General features: G+C 48.3%; 1 protein-coding gene across 1 annotated transcript in view; it reads right to left on the reverse strand.

The window, feature by feature from the left end:
- Positions 1-24,144, reverse strand: part of GALNT17 (polypeptide N-acetylgalactosaminyltransferase 17) — a 453,307-nt gene that overhangs the window by 222,489 nt on the left and 206,674 nt on the right. Inside the window, exon 3 of the mRNA XM_032605830.1 lies at positions 1,236-1,402. Within this exon, the coding sequence (XP_032461721.1) occupies positions 1,236-1,402 (167 nt within the window). The remainder of the gene's footprint in view (positions 1-1,235; positions 1,403-24,144) is intronic.

The following is a 24,144-nucleotide window of genomic DNA, read 5'->3' on the forward strand; positions in this document are numbered from 1 at the left end:
TCAGGATTCCCTGCAGAGGGTTTGGAAGTACTTCTGAAGCCAGAGGTCTGCAGGGGCACACAGAGAGGCTGCAGAGAAGGCCACTGTGAGCCATGACTTTGCCGGCTGACTTAGAGGCTTCAGGGAACTGAAAGAACCTCCTTCTCCCAAGAAGACTCTCCATGTAAGTTTTAAAATAAGGATGTGAAAAATCCAGCAAATGACCCATTAGTCCTCAAAATTTGGAGGCCCGGGAGATGGTGGTGCCCTGATGGGTGAAATGCTGGGTCCAGACCCACTCACACACTTCACTGGTTCAGAAGGGTCCGGGGGACTTCAACTCCTGGGCCGATGAAACGTGAGCTCATTGGAGCTGCTGAAGATACTCAGGTTTCCAACAGGACCCATGACACCGTCCTGCCTCTTCCTCACCCCCTCCTGACCGGGGAGCACGGGGTAATCTTCTACTGATCACACCGAGAGCAAGGGGTTCAGCTTGCTCCTAATCTTTCAGTTGCTCAGAAGATAAGCCTCCTTGGCCTTAAGCACGCACACTGGCTGCCTTTCTTTGATGTCATCGGCTTGTGTGGGTTTCTCCCTGCAGTGAATTTTTTAGGCTGGGATCCAACACAAAGGTACAATTGGCCAAAGCAACCCCCCTGCCACCACTTTCACACTAGGCCTCCGTCTCCAAGCACTTCAAAGGAGTTCTGATATTGTCATATAACAAATACAAAAAGTATTTGTTATATTTTTTAATTGAGCCATCATTCCTAGTAGAACTGAACTCCTAAAGACCTGCAAAGCCTGTGCATTTCTACCGACAGTCACTTTGGGCACAGAGGCCCAGAGGGGAATTCTGACGTATGATCAACAGTTCCCATCACAAGATAGAATTTCCCTTTTTCTTCTGCCTCTGGCGAAAGGACCAAGGAGATGCGACGCGGGGTGGGGATCGCGGAGGAATTCAGCTCTTCAATGTCATCTGCTTTCGGTAACAGGAAGAGGGGAAATGAGTCCAGACACATAACCAGTAGTTTATTCTTCAGAGCCCTAGAGGACTCAAGGACTAATTAACTAGTGTTTACCTGGATTTCGTCCCCCAAAACAGCCCCCCATTCTCCAGCTATGCCCCAGGGACAGGAGACAAAGTCACTTGGGCTCAGGATGGAATGAAAGTGACCCTTCCCCCCGCTCACATCGTGTGCTTGCACTGTCTTCTCCAACAATTGCATGCAGGTTGGCGGCCCCCATACCTTCATCACTGTTGTCATCCACCAGGATGATTTCCTTCAGCAGGTGGGTCGGTGTGTGGTTGACCGCGCTGTGAACTGACCGCAGGATCACCGACAGGGCCTCGTTCACGAAGATAAATATGATGGATATCTGGGGCAGCTCCTCGGAGAACTTCAGCTCCTTACACCTGGGGGAAGACAGCAGAGGACAGCAGAGTCAGAGGAAGGAGCAAAGCACAGACACTGCGGCTGCACATGGTAAGGCCGTCAGCCCAATCCTGGTACACGTCCTCCCAAGGTGAGGATCGTTGGTTCCCTCTTGGCCTCTCTGGGCTAATATCTGAGAATAAAACCTAAGGAGGAGACAGTTAAGAAATCCAGCTCCACTTCTCCCAGATGTACCACCCCACAGGAAGGAGGAGCATCAGTCTTGGGCGCACATCGCCAGTCTCCCAGGCTGCCACGCCCACACGCACCCCCGGTCTCACTTCAGAGCACACCTGCCCGACTTCCCACTCCAGGCTCCCGCATTTCCCTCCTCGGAGCCCGCTTTGCTGCCTTCTGGGCAACTGCCTCACCCCCATCACTTCTCATCCAGAGGCAGCTGGGAGATGATGTATAAATACCCCAGCTCCCTCAGCCCTTGAGGTGGTTGACTCTGAGGGGTGGGTTTTACACCGGCTCCCAGAGTTTCCCCCAGCGGGATTAAGCTCCATCACCCACGGTAGCAAGCTGCATAGCACCCTCTTTGGGGGACACCTTCCCTTCTCAGTCCTACCTCCCCTCAGTGGTGCCCTTTTCACTGCCCATATAAACGAATGCACTCAAATCTTTGTTTCAGGGTCTGCTTCCGGGAGAACCCAAACTAAGACATCTATCGGACCTACCCAGTACCCAGCACTGTACAGGAGACCTTTGCTCTCACGGAGCTTACACTCTGGGAAAAGACATGAAACACACATGAAGTATATCATCATCAAGGAAGAGGGGCCTCTACCTGCTAGGACCGTGCTGCCTGACACACCCTAACTCTTCTTGCAAGCGTTCCTAGAATCTCCCTGGGGACTGGAAATGGGACCACCTGCCTAAGAGGTCCTCCCTTCTAATATCCAGCAACTCCCCCACACCTGAAGACAGGGTGAAAGAGAAGAATGCTTTTCATCCAGGCTGGACTCAGGGGCGTAGGGCTTGGGCCTCCCTGGGGGCGCCCAGTGATGTAAGAGGTGACTGGTACCCAGGGAACCGGCTCTGCATGACTCAGTGATGGAAGCACCAGCACTCTGGCCTGGGGAATGTGGTTTTATGCATGGTCTGAGCCGCATCAGAAATACCAAGTGCCAACAGAGCAGAATGGAATACAGAGCTGGCGCATTTCAATGCATCCCCCGCCTCTCTGTGTGAGACTGTACGGTATACGGCACAATGCGTTCCAGAGCAAAACAGAGGGAATGGAGTGAAAGGGAAGCAGCACTGAAGAGACAGCAAGAAATACAGCTGTTTTTTTATGCTGAACAGCTTGGGCTGTGTTGGGCCGTATTAATCATGTAGGCAAGTTTCAGAAGAAAATAAAGTTTTGTTACAATATACATTTGTGTCTCCTAGAGGAGACCATCCAGGGATCCACTGATCACGCAGCCTCATTTTTACCTCGATGTCGTAAATTCACTTCTGGGGGCTGCCGAGGAGATTAGAATGGTTATTGATGGGCTCACGGGCAGTTGGCGGGGATCATCTCATTTACTGCGTGGTGAGCCGGGGGAGGAGGGTGCATCGCGGAAGGTCCCTCGGAGCCTCCCTGACAGCGCCGGCAGCCATCCTGAACCTGGCAGGCTAGCAGCTGCTCCTCAACATACACGCGAGCACCCCGCCCATACACACGTACCTACTCTGACATGCACTCCTGGGCCTGGTTTCCTTCTTTCTTTCTTTCTTTTCTGGCTGCACCACTCGGCGTTTGGGATCTTAGTTCCCTGACCAGGGATCGAACCCGTGCCCCCTGTATTGGAAGCGGGGAGTCTTAACCACTGGACCACCAAGGAAGTCTCAGGGCCTTTTGTTTTTAAACAGATTCTGGCCCTTGAAATTAAGAAGACAAAAAGGCCAAACTGCATCGTACCAGCACCGTCTTCTCCAGCTACAGGCAATGGGGTCAGGCTGCCATTAACGCTGAGTGGTGGGTTAAGCCTCTTGGCCGGAGAAGGCAATTCCCTCTGCTGAGATGGCAATCATGGGCCCCCGGTCCTGCCCCTTCACGGTCAAGGTGGCCATTCAGTAAATCATGGGGGAATCTCAAAAGCAAGAAGCTCTCTGCCACACATTGAACCTGTCACCCTGGGCACAGTGCTCATGTTTTTTCATCTCTAAAACTGTCAAAATACCCCTCACTGTATTTAGTTCTAGGTGCCTGGCTAAGGTCCTCATAAGGATCAGGTGAGACCAGCCTTTGAGAGCCCTGGGAAAATGCAATGTACCAACCGACAGAAAGACCAGCCTGCCTGCCCGGCCCCTCCATCCTCCCTCCTGCCTCCTCTGATCCCTTTTGTAGATTTCCCATTACCATGGGCCAGGCTTCCAGAGCTTTCACTCAACCCAGACCCTGCAGGACCCACCCAGGACTCTGCTCCCCAAAAGGGCTCGGGCTCCAACCTCGCCCAGCTCACAGCTGTGCCCAACATCACAGGGGTTCCCAATAGGCAGACAACAGGAATACGGTCATTATGAAAATCAACATGGTTTTGTTGCTCTCGAGAGGCAGACTCTATCTTTAAAAAATCTCTAAGCCTGGCTTATGGCTTGATATGCAGGAGCGGCCACAGTATGCTGGACAGATAGAAAACTGAGGCCGTAAACACCTGCTGTAAAGAGGAGACATAGACTGAAACATACACTACTTCCGATCAGACACCCAATGCCCAAGGCAGCAGGTGAGTGCGGGAAGGGAGATTAAGGATGGATGATGAAAAGGAAACAGGGAGGCCACACAGGCCTTATAAATACTAGAGACTGCACAGAGGAAGAGAACAGGTACGGCTCCTGCCCCTGGAGCTGATGCTGGACCAATCCTCCCTGTGGCCTGATGATGCTCAGACGGTGCTTCCAAACCACACAGATCTGGGTATCCCACACCCTGCAGACTAGGGCTGACGTGAAAGAAGCATCCCCCCCACCATTTCCGAGTTCCTGCAGAGCTGACCAGGTGGACGATGCTCAGTGCCGAGGTGCTTGTGCAATGGCTCACAGGCAGGCAGATTTGGGGAAGGGAGCCGTCAGCTCAGCTCAGCATCCAGCCTTGTCTTTATATCACGGAACATACAGAATCAGATAGGTTTCCTGCCTCCCCGACTGCAAAATCCAGGTGAATGAGAGAAACCCGGAAGGTCGTGTGGATAAAAGAACAGGTTCCAGATTTGAAAGATACCTGGGGAGAGGCCGGCAGGCCACAGAAAATGCAAAATAACTAAAAATCCACAGGGCTTTGTGTGCGTTCTCTAGAAACACAGACTCAGAGATGGGTCCCAGAAATCACACATTTGCTTTCAATAACTAGTCAGTAAGAAATAAACAATCTTGGGACTTCCCCGGTGGCGCAGTGGGTAATAATCCACCCGCCAATGCAGGCGACACGGATTCGAGCCCTGGTCCGGGAAGATCCCACATGCCACAGAGCAACTAAGCCCGTGTGCCACAACTACTGAGCCCGCGTGCCACAACTACTGAAGCCCGTGCACCTAGAGTCCGTGCTCCACAATAAAAGAAGCCACCACAGTGAGAAGCCCGCACACCACAATTAGAGAAAGCCCACGCGCAGCAATGAAGACCCAACGCAGCCATAAATAAATACATTTATAAAAGAAAGGAAAGAAATAAACCATCTTTTGTCTGAAAGATAATGGTTGGCGGGAAAGCTATCTCAAGGTCTGGGTCAATTCCAATCAAAGCTCCAGGCCAGGAGGGGAGCTACAAAGAAATTCAAGACCAGGTTCCTCTCCTCAAAGGGCTAACAAGGGACCAGATTCTGTGAAGCTGTCCTCACAGAGAAAAGACGGCAGAGACCAATAACCAACCACGTGACGTCTCTTAGACACCTTACCACTGTCCATCTGTCTATCTGTCCGGGAGGCCTTCTTTCTTGAACTCCGGAACTGCCTAAGAGTAACCACTGTCCCCCCTCCCTCATCCCGATCACCCCAGAGTCACTGGCATTGACTTCACTTAGCACCAAAAGTGCCCGTGCTCTGCCTTCACTGATGCTGAGTAAGAAGAGTTTGGGAGACTGGGCCGCCTCTGGGAACGCACTAGAGTCAAGTGCCACGATCAAGGGTCAAGGTCTCCAGCAGGGAAGAAATCAAAGCCCAAAGAGACGCCCACGTCCTCTCAGAAGCAGAGCCCTGCCCACGAACACCTCTGAGGGAAACAAGTTCTATGACCCCAATGTGATACAGGTAAGAAGTATCAAAACACACTTGTGACCCAGTCTGCCAACCTGGAAACAAAAAGAGGACCCCAGGGCTTCCCTGGTGGCGCAGTGGTTGCGAGTTCACCTGCCGGTGCAGGGGACACGGGTTTGTGCCCTGGTCCGGGAAGATCCCACATGCCGCAGAGCGGCTGGGCCCGTGAGCCATGGCCGCTGAGCCTGCGCGTCCGGAGCCCGTGCTCCGCAACGGGAGAGGCCACAACAATGAGAGGCCTGCGTACCACAAAAAACACAAAAAAAGAGGACCCCATAAGATCCCCATCATTGTAAAAATATTTAGATGCAACCTCTAGGAGACTCAGAAGATCACAGATAATAATGTTGATAATAATAACCAACACTTCATAGTACAGGTGCCAAAAACTGCTGGAAGCTTCCCTGTGCTGTACTATCTCATTTAGCATGAACAACAATCCTATAAGGTAGGCAGTATTTTCATCCTCATTTCACAGCTGAGGAAACTGGGGCACAGAGAGGTGAAGTCACTTGCCCTAAGTCACACAGCAAGTCTGAAATGCTGCAGGGGTGCCTAGACGTGAACATCACCATCTGACTTTTAGACTCTTGCAAACGCCCCCGCGTGCCCAAGGCAGGGTGTGGTAGCTACAAGAGACAAGTCTGTACACAATTTCCAGCCAGCCCCTTCCTAGCTGGGGGGCCTTGGCTAACTTGTTTGGTCTCTCTGAGCCTCAGCTTCCTTTTCTCTGCCCTAAAAGCCCCAACGAGGTGGCGGTCCTCCGTGGCCAGCTGCACCATACCCAAGGGCTGCTGGGGACACAGTGCAGACCAGGAGAGGTCCCTTCAAGTGGGACAGGTGAGCAGAAGCCAGCTTCATCATCCCCGGGGGCTGATAAGGCTGGTGGGAATGTGGGCAAATCTCCTAGTGTTCTGGCTACGAATCTGGGCAAGGGGCCAATTGAGTGCTGGTCTCCGAGGAGTTATCAAAGTCTTTTAACTGAAGACCCCAAGCAAAGGGAGGCCACGTCTGCTCTCAGCCACGCCAGGACATTGCCAAGGTTCCGCTGCTTATGAACGACTTCTGTCCTCATGCACTCAGGCCCATCTCTGTGGGTCCCCACCAGCCCTCAGGGCAGAGGCAGGGAACCCCAGGACCTATAAGGCTGGGTGTGCAGGGTGCACATGTGTGTGCTCAGGACGGCAGGTGGGGCTGTCCCGAGGGCCTGAGCCCAGGCTCCAGTCCTTGCCCCTGGTCCCCCTCCTGGTCATCAGCTCCTGGGGTCCCACCTAAGGTGAGGGCTCCCCTTCACTGAGCCTACCTGGTTTCTCTGTCACTCGGCTCACATGGCCCATCACTGTGCAGCCAACCTGCAGGGCCTCCCTAGCTGCTCGCCTCAGCTCTGGCTCCCCAGTGCAACAATGCCCTTCAGTCTCTGCCCCACTGTCTTCCCGACCCTAGTGAAGGGACCAACTCCAAGCACTGTCCGAGCACTAATCCCGCGGTCAGTAATGAGAGTCTTGGGTTTGATGGCTAAAACGCACTCAACACGCTGACAAGGCAGTGCAACGCAAGGCGGCAAACGCTATACAGTCATCCGTCGGGATCCACGGGGGATCGGTCCCAGGACCCCTGCAGAAAGCAAACCCCGCAGATGCTCGAGTCCCTTATGTAAAATGTGCAGTACCGCTGGCCCTCCGTATCCGCGGATTCAGCCAACTGCGGATCCAAATCTACCGCTGGTTGACTCTGCAGATGTGGGACCCGTGGACACGGAGGGGCAACTAGACCTACACCAGATGTGACAGATAAGTTGAGATGGGTCAGGAGGGCAGAGAAGATGAGCTATGGGCTGGGTTTGAAAGATGGATCGACGGATGACACTTGCTTGGTCAAGAACAGAGGGAGAGGCAGGCGATCAGCACTTCTGAGCACACAGAGGCACTAGGGCTCCCTTCCTCTCTTCCAATGCCTTCCAGAAGAGAACTGTCCAAGCTTGCTTAGAGCTGGGGCGCCAAAGTGCCAAGCTGTGCAACCAGAGACTCATACGGGGCTCTGCAAATTCCTACCAGGCTGATTCCTTTTTCATTTTCAAGGCGCTCCAAAAACATGCGTAAGGTCATCAAAAAACATTAATAAAGGTTCTACAGAGTCCGTGCTGCCTCAGTGGCAGGCCTCTCCACCAACCTTTCTGAGTTCGGGAAGGCAATGTGGAGGAAAATGAGAGGGAGGGAAGTGTGGGGCGCCAAACAGAATAGGCACTTTGAGTCATCAAACCCCACCTTGCCAGCCCAAGAACAGCTGTGCTCCAATGAGAAAACCCTTGAGAATTGTGACAGGCACGCAACGGACACATCTTCACCTCTACTCCTCCCACTGCTGAGGGCAGATGTGGGAGCAAGGATTCCCAGCATCATATCCACACGACATCCAATCCACCTCTAAATGGACGGTCCAGGTCCTTGGGTACCTACCCTTTAAATACTGATCGTGCTCTACATATGCGAGCAAACCTGGAAAGTACCCCCGTTCCCCCCTGCACTTCCAAACCTGCCAGCTCCCCCCGCTGTGCCAGCACATGCTTCCTTGGCTTGGCCAGACCCTCACTGGTCAGCATCTGTCACACTCCACATATAGCCCAAAGCCCACACTCTCAAACTGAGAGCCAAAAGGGCTCTGTTCCCAAGAAAGCGTTAGTGTGGCCCAGCCACTGACGAAGAGGATTCATTTTTCAAATAGTGGTATCCAGTTGCCAGGTAGAAGGAACCAGAAAGGAAAGGCGAGTGTGTGGAAGAGTCGCCTCTTGGCTGCTGCCTGAATTCCACGTGGCCACAGACACTGAGAGCACACGCTGAATCACAGGCATGGCTACAGTGCACATCAGTCCAAGGTATCCCAAGCCATGGGTCAGGCCCTACCAAGAATAGAAATGAGCTCCTCCTTGAAGCCCTATGCAGATAGGCCACCATTCTTTTTTTTAAATACATTTATTTATTTTATTTATTTATTTTTGGCTGCACTGGGTCTTCACTGCTACGCGGGCTTTCTCTAGTTGCAGCGAGCGGGGGCTACTCTTCATTGCAGTGCGCAAGCTTCTCACTGCGGTGGCTTCTCTTGTAGCGGAGCACGGGCTCTAGGCGCACGGGCTCCAGTAGTTGTGGCTCGCGGGCTCAGTAGTTGTGGCTCGCGGGCTCTAGAGCGCAGAAGGCCACCACTCTTGAGCTCGGACATGGTCATGACCATTAACCCCATGCGTGCTGACTGACATAAAACAGCAGGATACACCACACGTTTTCTAGGGCGCACCACGTCCAACAACCTCACCTTTTCTTCAACCAAGAAATAAACTCCTCCCTCCTCTCTCTGTCTCCCTGTGGACACAGGGCCAGATTATGAAATCAGATCACCAAGCAAGTCTAACTGCCCATGATGGTTAATTTTATGTGACAACTGGCTAAGCCATGGTACCCAGATATTTGGTCAAACGTTATTCTAGGTGTTTTCTGTGAAGGTATTTTTAGATGAGATTAACATTCAGATCAGTAGGCTTGGAGTAAAGTAGATTATTACCCTTCAACCTGTCGGGGAGCCTCATCCAACCAGTTGAAAGCTTTAAGAGAAAAAAGACAGAGAGGCCCTGAGGAAGAGGGAATTCTGCCAGCAGACTGCCTTTGGACCCAAGCTGCAGCATTAACTCCTCCCTGGGTCTCATGGCTGCTGGTGAGCCTTGCAGATTTTGGACATGTCAGCCTCCACAATTACATAAGCCAAAGTCCTTAAAATAAATCTCTCTTGCTTTCCATCTATGTACCTATCTATGTCTCTATCTATCATCTATCTATATCTTATGTGCAGATATCTTTATCACCCATCTGTATGTTATCTATATCCCATTTATGTCTTAGATACCCTATCTTATCTCTATAGATAGAGATAGATAGCTAGATGGATGGATAGATGGATCGATGGATGGCTGGATAGATAGATAGAGAGATAGATAGATAGATAGATAGATAGATAGATGGGTGGGTGGGTGGATAGGTAGGTAGGTAGGTAGGTAGGTAGATAGGTAGATAGATAGATAGATAGATAGATAGATAGATAGATAGATAGATAGATAGATAGATATCCTATTAGTTCCATTTCTCTGGAGGACCCTCACTGATACACTGCCCTGTAGTTTGGAAGAAAAGATTATACCAAATTGAGGTGTCATGTCTCATTAGAACCCTGTCATTCCAATCTCTCCTTCCGGTCACAGCCTCAGACACCACCCAGGACAGCCAGGGAGCTTCTGACCCATAACGAGAGACGCCCAGAAGGACCACCCAGTCTGGCAGTGGAATTAGCCCGAAGCTCCCATGGCCTTTCCTGGACCCCATCACTGCCCAGAGCTGCTGCACCTCAAACATCTCTACCTTCCACAGTCACAGCCTCCCTTCCTTCCAGTTCTCCCCACCTTGCATCCCCAAACCAGTCACTTTTCAACCTCAATGAGACCTCCCGGTCCTGGGCCACTCTGTTTCCACTCAGTGTATCAGCTCTACCCTCGCCTGGCCAAGATCTTCCCTTCACCCTTGCCTTCGTCCCACCCTTTCTCCCTTGGCCTTCTTTCCCACCAGCCCTGAAGAACCCCAGCTGGGGTTCACTCGTCCATCTAACTTTCCTCCGCTTCACACACACTGCTGACACTGCAAGAAAAAGTCCCACCACTGCAGTGGTGACAAGACAAATCCAAGGTCCCCAGACCCCGTGAAGCCCGGGGAGCTGCCCCGCATCCTTTTCGAGGCTTTTCAGAACTCTCAATTCCCCCATCCCCACCCCGATCTCTACTCCCTACTCTTCCCGTTTTCCTCGAGCCAACCTCTCTCTTGCAGGTACCTCCTACTCCACAGAGGGAATCAAGGTCACCAGCAGCAACTTCCAAGTGTGGTCTCGGGCCTGTGGCAGCAGCAGCAGTAGCAGCAGCATCCCCCAGCAGCCTGTTAAAAATGCACCAACTTGGTCCACCCAGACCCACTGGCTCAGAGTCCCTTAGCAAGTTCTGCAGGTGGCTTCTCCGCACCACGTGGAGATGTGAGAAGCACTTCCCGAGTCCCCCTCACCACCTAAAAGCTTATCAACCTCAGAACTCAGCCTTGAAGGAGGCAGCCTCAGGAGGTCAAAAGTAACCCCCCCTCCTCTGTGCTGTGGATTCCCCAGCCTCCTCCCATCCAAACGCCTTGCTTCACCCATTATTCTCTCTCCTCCAGCTTCACTCTTCTTCCACTGACTTTTTCCACTCAAGGAAGGGACTCAAGTCTCTCCCATTTACATCCAAAAAATCCCTTGCCCCACAGCCTTAATCAGCCTCTTCTCCTTGTCTGCCCTCCCTGACTTCCCCCTTTATCTGTCATTCGTCCCTCACTAGACCATCATTTGCCTCCTAGTTACCTTATTCTGCTAAAACTGCTCTTGTTAGTTTCCAGTGACATCTACGTGGCCCGGATCAATGGAAACTTCCCAACCTCATCCCAGCTGATGATCCTTTCTGCAGTGTTCAACACGGTTGCCTCTCTCCTTACATAAACAGTATTTACTCCTGGATCCTGGCACCCTTGCCATCTCCTCGTCCCCACCTCTGCTTTTTCTCCCACTGGAGATCTGTCCTGGCCACTTGTTTATTTCACAGGTTGCCCTTTTGTGCTAATCCTCCAAATTCCAAAATTCCTCAAGGCTCCTTCTTCTGCCCTCTCCTATTCTCACCTGGTCAACTCTTTCTGGGTGATCTCATCCAATTCTACAACTCCAACCACGATGCCAGCAACTTCCAAACCCCCATCTCTAGTCTGGATGCTTCACGCTTCTGCTTCCCACTGGGCATCTCCACTTGGACGTCTCACCAGCATCTCAAATGCAGCATACCTAAAACCGACACCTGCTCCCTCTGCACCTTCCTGTCTTCATTGGAGGCCACCACTCTTTCTCTTTGAGAGTCAAGTCAAAATCATGTCCCGTTCAACATGTCACCAAGTCCTAAAGATTCTACCATCTTTAGCATCTCTTTAGGACACTCCCCTCCACCCTCATTTCTACTGCCACACCTCCACTCCACATCATTCCCCCTAGATGACACCCAAAGCCACCTAACCGGTCCCTGGCCTCCAGTCTGTCCACCTGCAGCCCTCTGTGGGTTGGTATCTATCCACCTCACTGCGGCTAGCGTGATCTCTCTAAGATGCAAATGTGATCATGTCACTCTTCCATTTCCACTATCCCCTTGGCTCTCTGTAGCTTTCAGAATTAGCTTCAGACTTCTTTGCTTGGCACCCACGTTCAGCCCCAGCTCATCTCTCCAACCTCATCTCCTCCCTGTTGTTTCCCCCAGGAACTGTAAACTATTTGTATTTCCCAGAACCGGAAACGCTGCCTCTCAATTCACACACCTTTCTCTCTGTCTAAAGTGCCCTTCCTTCTGTGTAACCTGTCCTCCTCCCTCAGCCCAGCTCCAGGCAGCTCTCCCAGACCCCCAACAGGATGTCATGCCCCTGTCCTTTGTCACTTTCTCTCCCTCTGCACGCTGTCAGACTGACACTCTTCACTCTGTCCTCTCCCAGTGCGGGGCAGCCAGTGGGTCTTCTTTCTTTTTTGTTTCCCCAGAACCCAGAACAATACTTGGCAGATAAATGGTTACTGAATGAACAAATAAAAAGCCAAAGTCCTCCTATCTTCCCAATTTATTCCCTCTGCTCTTCTTATGATCAAAGGCATCTCCTCCCGCAATTATAACTTCAGTGATGGCATCTCAACACTTAAAAGATACCATTCTGAACACAACTGTCTCCCTTGATTTACTAATCAGAGCTCAAATTCTAAAGGCTGCTTGGGTCAAGTGCATTAACCAGCCCCAAACTCTCTTTTTTTCTTCCCTCCTTATCAAGCCTCGCCTATAGTCCTAAGAAAGAGTGCTATCATTTTTAGCAACAGCAAACCTTGCAAAAGGAGACATGAGGCTGAATAAATGAGATGTATGAGGCCCCTCTTTTGGATCTCTCCTCATCAGGGAAAATGCACACTTTTCTGAGTGGTTTAATTTCCTCTGGCTGAGCTCAGTTCATCCAGGAAGAAGCAGCACACCTCATTAGTTCAGTTTCCACACAGAGCGGTCTCCGAGATGAACTGCCTACCCCACCAATTGAGTCTGCACCCATCCTGCCTATCAGTTGTACTGGGGCAATTTTCATGAATCAAGATTCAGCCTGCTCCATGCATGGCATGGGTTCCTATCTTGGGGTCCAGGGAGCCCCAGGAAAAGCTCCAGAAATTGGATGCAAGATGTTGTGGGTGTAGGAGGATTTGTTTTTTCGGGGCTCCATCGGCTTCCCACAGGAGCGCCGTGGGAGGGGAGGAACCCAGGCCATACAGCCAGCGAGGACCATTGTCAGTTGCAGCCCCACACCCTGGTCAAGACCAGTGCCAGACTCACACCCTGTTTTCAAGCACCATGGGGTAAACAAAGCTCTATGCTTCCCCTGCCAGCCTGGTTCCTGTAAACATTTATTTTGGAATAGTCCTCAAACCACCTTTGATTTTTGGACCGAATACCAACTGGCTCCATGGCTTCCTGGGAAGTCTCTTTCACTGAGTTGTGAAGAGTTGCTTTTCCAAGGACAGGGCAATTGTCTTTAGCCAGAAAATCCATGAGACTCAGCACTGCTTGGCCAGATGTCACTATGCCAGTTTCAAGACACAGTAGGAGGTCCTGACGTGGGCAAAGAAACCCTACCTGTCTCTCTCTATCTTCAGAAGTTTTTTTTTTTTTTCATTAAGTGAAAATGGTTGATTCACCATCTTTAACCCTCAGTTCCAAACACAGTCTCCTGCTTTGTGCAGCACTGCTTTCCCTAAAAGGAAGGGGGAACCACACACATATAGGGCTGGGGCAGGGGCAGGGGCATCCTTCCGATTCTCAGCCTAAGAGGTCAATTTGCCTGAGTATGATGTAGCTTATCTTGCTGTCTTCAACAGAAGGGAACAGAAAAAGGAAAGGAAAACCCTCGAGTTCTATTAAGCAGTGGCGCAGGAGGAGAATTTCTAAAAACAATTAAGGATAAATTAATGCAGACAGTTTCAGGCCACAGCTAAGAAAGCCTCAGGGCACTTAAGACACAGGAAATACTGCCTAAGTTACTCATACATAGTATTTATCCTATAAGCTTTCTAAAGTGAGTAGGGACAGCCCCGACTGCTGCAGGAGGGACAGAAATACATACATTAGGAAATGACGCAGATTGGAAATAATAAATAGCGGTGTTCCAAAGCCCAGAGGATCCAAAATGTGGTCAAAAAGATTCTTTATAGAAATCGAAGGCCATACAACACTCTGTTCTCAGCCAGTCCCCCCTCTCTCCACCCCCAGCCCCTCACAAAATGCCAATCTGGTTCTAAAGGTTGCTACCCTGTCACTTCAGCACAGCAACGAGAAACATATTACCAAACGAGCTATTTTTCCTTTTAATGTTCAAGCCAAACTGCCCAGTCACGCCTATCTTTTTACAGACGCTGACCCTGAAAACACTTGTGTTTATTCCTGCATCTGGGCCGTCCTTGGCATTACTGTTGTTACTTTTTCCCCCCCAATTTTAAAAATTGAAGTGTAGTTGATTTATAATGTTGGGCTAGTTGCAGGTATACAGCAAAGTGATTCGGTCATATATATTTTTTTTCAGATTCTTTTCCATTTTAGGTTATTATAAGATATTGAATACAGTCCCTGTGTTATACAGTAGGTTTTGTCATTTATCTATTGTATATATGGGAGTGTGTATCTGTTCATCCCAAACCCCTAACTCATTATTGTTGTTGCTTCTGTTGTTGTTACCTCCATCCATAACGTCTTCCCCAAAGACTGGCCCTCCTTACTCTGAGTCAAATCTGACACACCAGCCCCTCCAGGTCTCGCTTAGTCCTAACCTGGCCATGCCTGTCTTCCTGGACAGAAAATGCCTTCTCTCTCTCTGGACCACTAAAGCAATTCAGCAGATCCCCAGTCCTTCACCCCTCAAGGTATGCAGGTCCTTTGCTACATGAGTCTGAAGTTCTCACTAAAGAGGCGAAGTCTATTTCCGCACTCATTGGATCTGGGCTCAGCCCCATGATCTGTTTTGACTAGCAGGACAAGGTGAAGTGCTTGTGCCAGCTCCAAGCATGAGCCTCAAGAGAGGGTCTCATGCCTTTGTTCATCACCTGAGAAGCACTGGGCTGGCTCTCTGGTCCCAGATGAGGATGGAAGCTGGGTGGTAAGAAAGTGACATACCGCACAGGACAGTCATGCATGGGTGAGCCCAGCCAATGCAGCTGCTCGCCACACCAAGAACTTTCCAGGGTATACATTATCTAATCACTTTTCACCACGAGCCAGTCATGTGGGTATCCCCATTTTGCTGATGAGGAAAATGAGGCTCAGAGTCACAAGCCCAAAGGCAGGTGAGTGGTAGACAGAGCGAGGCTTTCAACCCAGATCCACCTGACTGCAAAGCCCCCTGTCTTAGCCTCTGCAAAAAGAAATGACTTATCAAGGATGGTCTGGGTGGAGGGATTTTGATGGCTTCTGTTTCTTCCTTTATATTCCACACCAAACATAACTTAAAAAATACTATGAATGTTACTTTTTGAAAGGTTTTTACGGAAATCATTTTAGCACTTAACACATGATTTCAGCATTGACCTGAAAGAGTAAACAGGTAAGAATAAACAACAAAGCCGTTGAGGGGAAAAGGGTACTAAGGAAACCTAGAGACATACATGATGTTAAAATCCAATATGATGTTAAACCCAGAGACATACATGATGTTAAAAGCTAATATAATGTAATCAATAACAAGTTGATTGACAAGTGAAACAGAGCTAAGAGACCAGAAACAAAGCTGATCTTAGAGAATGTATGCCAAGAACGCACCACACCAAAGGGTAGGGGAAGAATCACAAAATGTGCTGGGACTACTGTCTCCCTATTGGGTAAAATTGTGAGAGTGTCCCCTCCAAACACACCGCAAAATAAATTTTAGATAGATAAAACAGTTAAATTGAGAACTCAAAATACAAGGAAAGTAAAATAAAATTGAAAATGAATATTCATACCAACTCCAGATATTAAAGAATCAACAGTTTGATAATAATTGCAAACCTCTGATTATCAAAAGTAATAAAATTAAGACAACAGCAACGTACCAAAAAATTTTACAGCAATTACAAAAGAGTAAAAGATAATGAAAACCCCAAACACACAATTAGGTAAATAAACATGAACACAAAATTCAGAGAACAAAAGAAACAAATAAACATGAGAAGAGGTGGACCCTCAAGAGTAATAAGAGAAATTCAAAGTAAAACAATAATGAAATGTCATTTTGCCTCTAGGTGGTGAAATCCTCAATAATTTTTTCTTGCTTCTTTACACATTTTCTGTTCTTATTTTTTATAGTGAGTGAACATAACACAGAAAAACACATCAGTTTAAATTAATGCATGATGACAGAACCATATTGCAAAATTAAAGGGAATAGCAGTGCTTGGCTACACGCCCTTGGATTTTTGTGTGTGACATCAACTGGCATAAATAATCGACACCCCATGTCATCCCACAACATGCCCTCTGAGGCCATAATAGGAAAGAGAATTTTGAGTCAAAACCAAAATTACAACTATTCTCTTTTCAAAGGCAGATGTGGGAGAAAGATGACATGGCCCAACCTCGTGTTATTTATTCTAGAAAACAAACATATTTTGCTCTACCCAGAAGCTATTCCATGATGGCCTCGTATAATAAACATAAAACCAATCACTCACAGACCTTCCTCTGTTAGCCAACATGTAGCTTTGAAAAGGCATGAGAAACTTAAACATAAAATGACTGTAATTTGATAAAAGCCCAGTTAGCTCCAGCCATATGCCAATTTCTTAAAGTTATGGGAACTGCCATTTACAATAATAATAAATGCTACACGGGATGGGAACCCAAGCCTGGGCATTTTGTAGAGAAAATGAACCATCCAACTGAGCTTGCCAGGCATCTAGTCTCACCTGTTAATAACCATGTATAAAACAATCTAATGACTTAGGTGACCAGTTCCTAACTCGAGGATGTACTTCTGCTCTGGAGTAAAATGGCCTGAGAAGAAACTTCAACCCTCTTTAAAACTCAAATCCACTGATTTCTCAACGTGCTGTAGAATTCTCTCTGCCACTTGTACCATCCCACAGCCATATGTGAATAATACACAGCTCTCATTCTTTTCAGTCTTTTCCAGGTAATGACTTCTTTTCTAAAATCCCACAGGTAAAATCTGAAGCGAACTTGGAGACCTCCGTGTTGACACAAGTCCTCACATCTTGGGCTGGTGAGAGAGATACAGAAATGGCAGTGGATACGTGAAGCAGAGGCACCGGAATAAATCTTTCCATGCAGCCTTTGGCCCCAACACTAACCCTTCTCATCACTAGTCTGTAGATTCCATGAACTCAGGGACCACATCTCTTTGACTGATGTATCTCCAGCACATGGGTTGGGCTCATCCCGGATGCTCAATAAATATTTGTTAAATACATGAACAAATAAAATAGACAAAAGAAATTCTAGTCACCTGTGGCGTAAAAGGGTTATATGGAGCACACAGTTCTGGAATTCCAAAGATTAAACAAAGAGCCTATAATCATAGGAAAACTGAGTCCCCTCTCAGGGTACCTCCTTTGCCTATTTGAAGCTGTCACATCAGCTCACTGGAGAAGCAGCTCACCTTGCTGAGGATGGTGACTTTATTTAATTCCAAACATTCTTTTTTTTCCCTACTAGCAAGATCCAGGAGAGGGAAAACTCCTAGAAACCTAAGCAGTACAAATATGCCTCAATGCTTATGACAGATGGAAGGCAATGCCTATCCCTTGATTTAATATGGATCTTGTGTTCACCCAGAAAACCTGTTCCTTTATTTTTTTTTTTTTTTTTTTTTTTTTTTTTGTGGGGGTACGTGGGCCTCTCACCGCTGCGGCCTCTCCCGTTGCGGAGCACAGGCTCCGGACGCGCAGGCCCAGCGGCCACGGCTCACGGGCCCAGCCGCTCCGCGGCACATGGGATCCTCCCGGACCAGGGCACGAACCCGCGTCCCCTGCATCGGCAGGCGGACTCTCAACCACTGCGCCACCAGGGAAGCCCTGTTCCTTTATTTTTAACACACCAAAGGACAAGTGTATCTGTATCACCTGGAAACATGAGCTTAACTGTGAAATTTGCATACACTGAACATCAATTACAGACCAGCAAGGTGTTGAAGATAGAGAGGTTTTTTTAAAACCTCCCTAATACCCTGGGAAAGCTCACAGCTCCATAAGGGGAAAAGACAGGCAAATAATAATTATGATTACGGGATGATAAATGTCACAAGGGAGGTTTATTCGGGACGCTCTGGGAACTTAGTTCTGCCTGCAAGGAGATAGATGGGGGCCCACCCAGGGAAGGTTTTGCAAAGGAGATAAAATTTGATCTGGGCTATGAAGCATGAATAGGTAATTGCCAGGTGAGGGCCTGTGAAGGGAGAAAGAGGAAGAAGGGAGAAACTCTAGAAGCAAAATGAAATGAGTAGCATGTGCGAAAACGAGAGAGAAAATGTACATCGCACCACCAGCAAACAGAAATAGGTACTTCAGAGGGTGTCTGGGGTGAGGAAAAGAAAAGAGCAGTCAACCAGCTACACTGAAGCCCGTTTATAAAATTCAGACCCTATCCGCCAGCAGTGGGAAGCCAGGACATCAAGGATTATTGACCAGGGAAGTGACATGACAACACATGGCACGTGTCTAAATCAAAGAAAGGCCTGTCTTCAAGTCGGCCCAAGACACAACCTCCCAGGCAAAGTTCCAGGCTCTCAAAAAGGACATGTGGGGGGGCTTCCCTGGTGGCGCAGTGGTTGAGAGTCCGCCTGCCGATGCAGGGGACACGGGTTCGTGCCCCGGTCCGGGAAGATCCCACATGCCGCGGAGTAGCTAGGCCCGTGAGCCATGGCCGCTGAGCCTGCGCGTCCGGAGCCTGTGCTCCACAACGGGAGAGGCCACAACAGTGAGAGGCCCGCGTACCGCAAAAAAAAAAAAAAAAAGGACATGAGGGCCTTCCCTGGTGACGCAGTGGTTAAGAATCTGCCTGCCAATGCAGGTGACACAGGTGCAAGCCCTGGTCCGGGAAGATCCCACATGCCGCAGAGCAACTAAGCCCATGCGCCACAACTACTGAGACTGTGCTCGAGATCCTGCAAGCCACAACTACTGAGCCTGCGTGCCTAGAGCCCGTGCTCCACAACAAAGAGAAGCCCGTGCACCCCAACCAACAGTAGCCCCCGCTCACCGCAACTAGAGAAAGCCTGCGCGCAGCAAGGAAAACCCAACGCAGCCAAAAATAAATAAATTTATTAAAAAAAAAAAAGGACATGGGGATAAACGTTCCCCGTACAAGGAGCTCTTTCGGTTCAGACTGCCCAGATCACAACCCTAGCTTCTCACCGTGTCTGTTCATCTTCTCCTCATCTGCCCTCAGGGATTCCGCCCCAATTGGCCCTGGGACATTTGGACTCCATGGAGACATCCTCCAATGGTACCCACAACTGAATCAGACGCTCCAATTCCTCTCCTAGGTCCTAAAACTCTGGCCTGCCCACTAAGTTCTCAGAGTGCATCTTTGACATGTCCTCTCTACCCCATGGGACAAAAAGTCCCTCCTTGATCACATAAACCTACAGCTCACTGCATTATTGGCAGAGAATGATGTTTTTCAGTTCAAGTCATCAGGACTGTGGATAAGGCATTTTATCTCATAGGCAAAGCCCCAAAAGGAATGGGGCTGACCTGTGAAATTAAACTTAGCCGGAGCTGGTGGACTCATCAATGACTAGTAAGACCAGGCAAAGAAGCAGGCAACTTGCCAGATCTGAAGTCCCAATTTCTGTGCAGCCTCAGACATTAGGGGGCCTCACCCTAACCTGCCCCTACCCCTTAAAGGCAAACCCACATTACTTGGGGATGCCCATCCAGAAATCACCAACAAACATGTCAAACAGAAGGGTAGCCCTGCCTATACCAAAGGCCACTGGACCATGCATTACAATGGTAGCTAAGCAAGGAACATCTTCCCCCCCGCCTGCCCAGGGGACTGGAACTCTGAGTTTCCACCAATACTCTTTTTGGCCCCATACCTTTTATTAACTTATCCTTATGCTAATACCCAGCTAGGACTGAATCTACACTTTAGAAAGATATTGTGAAGGCAACGAGGAAAACATTTTGAAAAGGAGGCATCAGGAAAGGAGGACGATCATTAAAAAGATAATTGGAGTGGTTTTACAAGAGACACAAAAGAATTCAGGGTCAAGGTTTTTTATTGATAAAATGTATGACTTAGGACAATTAAATGGTCATGAATGTATGCACCTAACAACATAGTTTGAAAACACATGAAGCAAAATGTATTGAAAAGCCAAGAAGTAAAAGACAAATTTACAATCAGTCACAGTGAGAGATACCAACACATCTCTCAGAAATTCAAAGAAATAAAAATATCCAATAAATACGTGAAAAGATGATCAATCTCTATAGTAATCAAAGATATGCATCCAAGTGCTCTAAGAAAACGTGTTTTGTATCCTGAATTCAGGTTGGCCAAACAAACAGGCAAAGTCTATTTGAGATCAAGTTAGCAGCATCTTTCAAAATTAAAAATATGCCCAGCATACCCAGGCATGAGAAAATGTCAGATACACACCAAACAGCTGATAGTGGTTACCTTTTTTGAGAAGAGTAAGGTTTAGAGCTCAGGCTTTAAGAGGAATTTTTTTTTTTTTTTGGCGGTACGTGGGCCTCTCACTGTTGTGGCCTCTCCCGTTGCGGAGCACAGGCTCCGGATGCGCAGACTCAGCGGCCATGGCTCACGGGCCCAGCCGCTCCGCGGCATATTGGATCTTCCCGGACCGGGGCACGAACCCGTGTCCCCTGCATCGGCAGGCGGACTCTCAACCACTGCGCCACCAGGGAAGCCCTTTAAGAGGAATTTTTTTTGCTCTCTCTCCATCTAAATAACTCACAAATAATACATTCAACTGTTACCTGTATACTTTCTTTAAATTAAAAAAAAAAGACAAAAAATAGATATGGCAGTTAGAAAATCATAAGAGACACCTGTACAGTTCAACATAACAGGCATATCCTGTTTTATTGCATTTCTCAGATATTACATTTTTTTACAAATTGAAGGCTTGCGGCAACCCTACGTCCAACAAGTCTATCGGCGCCATTTTTCCAATAGCATTTGCTCACTTCATGTCTCTGTGTCACATTTTGGTCATTCTCACAATATTCCAAACTTTTTCATTATTTTTATATTTGTTACGATGACCTGTGATCAGTGATCTCTGACATTACTCTTGCAAAAAGATTATGACTCACTGAAGGCTCAGATGTTGGTTAGCATTTTTAGCGGTTAAGTATTTTTAATTAAGGTATGTCCATTCTTTTAGACATAATGTTATTGCACACTGAATGGGCTACATTATAGTGTAAACATAACTTTTCTATGCACTGGGAAACCAGAAAGCTGTGTGACTCACTTTATTGTGATATCGACTTTATTGCAGGAATCTGGAACCAAACCCACAATATCTTTGAGGTCTGCCTGTAGTGTTTCCTATGAGGAGTCCTGGAGGGGGTGATAGATCCAGTGAATCAAGGCGATTCCTCCCAGAAGCCTGGGAGTGGAAGGAAAGGAAGGAGCACAGAAGCAGGTTTAAAAAGAGGAAACTTCATTTGGAATTCAGCCCCAGCCAATGAGTCCCTCTGGTCCCGTGCTCCTACATCCTTGAAGAATCTTTTTCCTCATTTTGCCAGGAGGCCTGATTGCAGGCAGGAAGCATGTTAAGGTCTAGCAGGCAAAGTAATGACTTTTTTCAAAATGAGTGTCCTGGCACAGCCAACTCTTCTCTTCCTGAGACATTTTACTCCCTGACTGTGTCCATGTGGATGTTTAAAATTTGCTTTAATGAGTAATTACAAATGAGTTCTAATGAAAAAATATGTAGCAAACTGTCTGCACATTGGTCCGAAGAATATTTATGGGAATGCCACTGTTATTGGACAATTCTATTGGGAATTCCACCCCTACACAAACATCTCACAGAAGAGGGGCCGGGTTACGCCTGGGTGGGATTTTGATCCCGTAAGGTCTAGGGCTGGAGTGAGAGGCTTCCTCAAGACAGAGTCAGAAAAGAAAAAACTGTGTAGGAGCACAAAGGTCTAAAATGCCAGGAATCGAGAAGGCCAATCACCAAATCTGCTGCAGGGGTTAGAAATCAGTATATTAAGCCAAGAGCTTGCATGCAATATGAGAGGGGGCAGACAGCCTGGCTTAAAAGGTCAAGCCTGAGGCAGACTCTAGCCCCAGGGAAGCTGTCCCTCAGCAGTCTCATCTGTCCTGATACATAAGAAGCCTTCCTGAAGCAGGAGGCTGGCTCCAAAGTCTTCCTTACTGTCTACTGCTCCAGGGCTAGGAGATGGTGCTGGCACTGGAGAATGGCAGGACTTTTTCCTACACCTACTATCTCTGTGTCCAAGTGGGCGTGGCAAGGAAAACTGCAAAAGATGCGAAATTCTGGCAAAAGGACGGGTTTGCTAGGGCTGGAACATCAGAGGGTTTCTGGAGACAACAGCCCCAAGTAGCCATCTTAAGTGTTGGCAAAGGAAATGAGTACATATGTCAAGGAAAGCTATGGAGGGCATCTCCAGCTGGAACTTCTTTGACTGATGTCCGATGATAATGTTTAGCAGCCACCTCATACTGTACACCTTGAACTTCAAAGGGGCTCTGCAGATCCCCTGGGCAGGCTGTGGACCCTTCCAGTCCTGGCTAGTGCCAGGGTGGACTGTGGGCTCGTTGGTACCCAGGGAAGTGCGCAGGGTGCAAAATATTTGTGTGCGTTGCAGGTTGAAGAAAGTACTGGATTGTTACTTGTCGATCTGGAGAAGCCAGGGCACTTGGCCTCGACTCCCGTCTGTGTATGATCATTCAGTACCTTTGGGAACCCCTTTCCACAGCTCCTTGACTTGGCTGAAAGAGTGACCAGGACATAAAGAGTGACCAGGACATAATGTGTTTGGAAAAGATTTCTCTGCTCTGAGGGCAAGGACTCTGCTTCACAATCACCACTGTATTTCCCAGCGCCTGGTGCGATCCAGGGCACAGCATCCATACTCCAAAAATATTGGTTCTTGAGTAAATTAACACTTTAGAAATGGAAGTATCTTGTTTAAGGGCCAGTGTTCACAGCTGGAGGAAAGTGTGTCCAGGGAGCTGGGACTAGCCAACATCACACAAGCAGGGCACGGTCTTTGAGTCGGGACCTGAGTTGACCTTTCAACAGCTACAAATCGGTCATGCTTCCTTCACAAGCCACTGAGAAGGTTGTTACCAGGGAAGGGTTGAGTGGAGTATTTCCTCTAAAAATGTACAGAAACTGATTTGTTTTCGTGAGACACCTTTGCCAAGAGAAATGCCACTAAATCAGCATCTTGGCCATGAAGGAAAGCAACAGCCAAGTCTTTATCCAAATCACAGAGCCACGCGTGATGCACTCCCTGAGGCCGATGCACCAGCTTCAAGGAGGCAAAATGGGATCAATGAATTTCTTTGTTAATCTTGATATTTGCAGGAAACAAACAAACCAAGCGTTCTGCAAATCACCAGCTTTAATCTTCAGAATTACTTAAACTGGGGAGATTTGCACACAGCAGGCAGCAAACATTCTAACTGCTGTTAAGATCATCTGGTATAATATGTTGGGGAAATGTAGTCGTTGAATCAGTTAAGCATGAACACACATGCTCACGGGCAGCATGCGAGTTTGCACACAGACACGCTCACCAGAAGTGTTTTAGTCACAGAGACAACGTCTCTCTCATACAGGCAAAGAGGCTGCCTCTTCCAGACATTCACAGCACTAGGACCCAGTTCAATCTCATAAACAAATGGCCAAATTGTGCAGAACCTTTCCTGTTCCTCTCTGCCCGTTCTCTCTCTGAGTTCACCTGCAGTCAAGATGCCATGCTATTTATAACATATATTTGTGCTGCAGTCACGAGGATTTGCAACCTGCGGCAGGAGACATTCAATCTGCCCCACAGAAGTAAAGGCTCAAACGGAAACTCAAAGTCATGGCTATGTCATGTTGCCAAGTATTAACAACCACACACGCCCACTTCTACTAGATTAAAAACTCCTTGCAGGTAGGTAGCATGTCTTGTTCATTTCTTCATTCCACAAGCTCTCAGCTCTGTGTCTACCCCTTAGTAAATAGGTAATCGCTATTTGTTAAACTGAATTCTACCCCAGAATTAAAGTGAGAAGGAAGAGAGAAGAACATGAAAAGGGGAAGGGACCTTCAAGGCCATTCTAGGTCATGGAACTGGTGTTAGTGGGTTTTAAGTGCTGAAAC

Source organism: Phocoena sinus, chromosome 15, assembly GCF_008692025.1.
Source record: "Phocoena sinus isolate mPhoSin1 chromosome 15, mPhoSin1.pri, whole genome shotgun sequence".
NCBI classification, from domain to species: Eukaryota; Metazoa; Chordata; class Mammalia; order Artiodactyla; family Phocoenidae; genus Phocoena; species Phocoena sinus.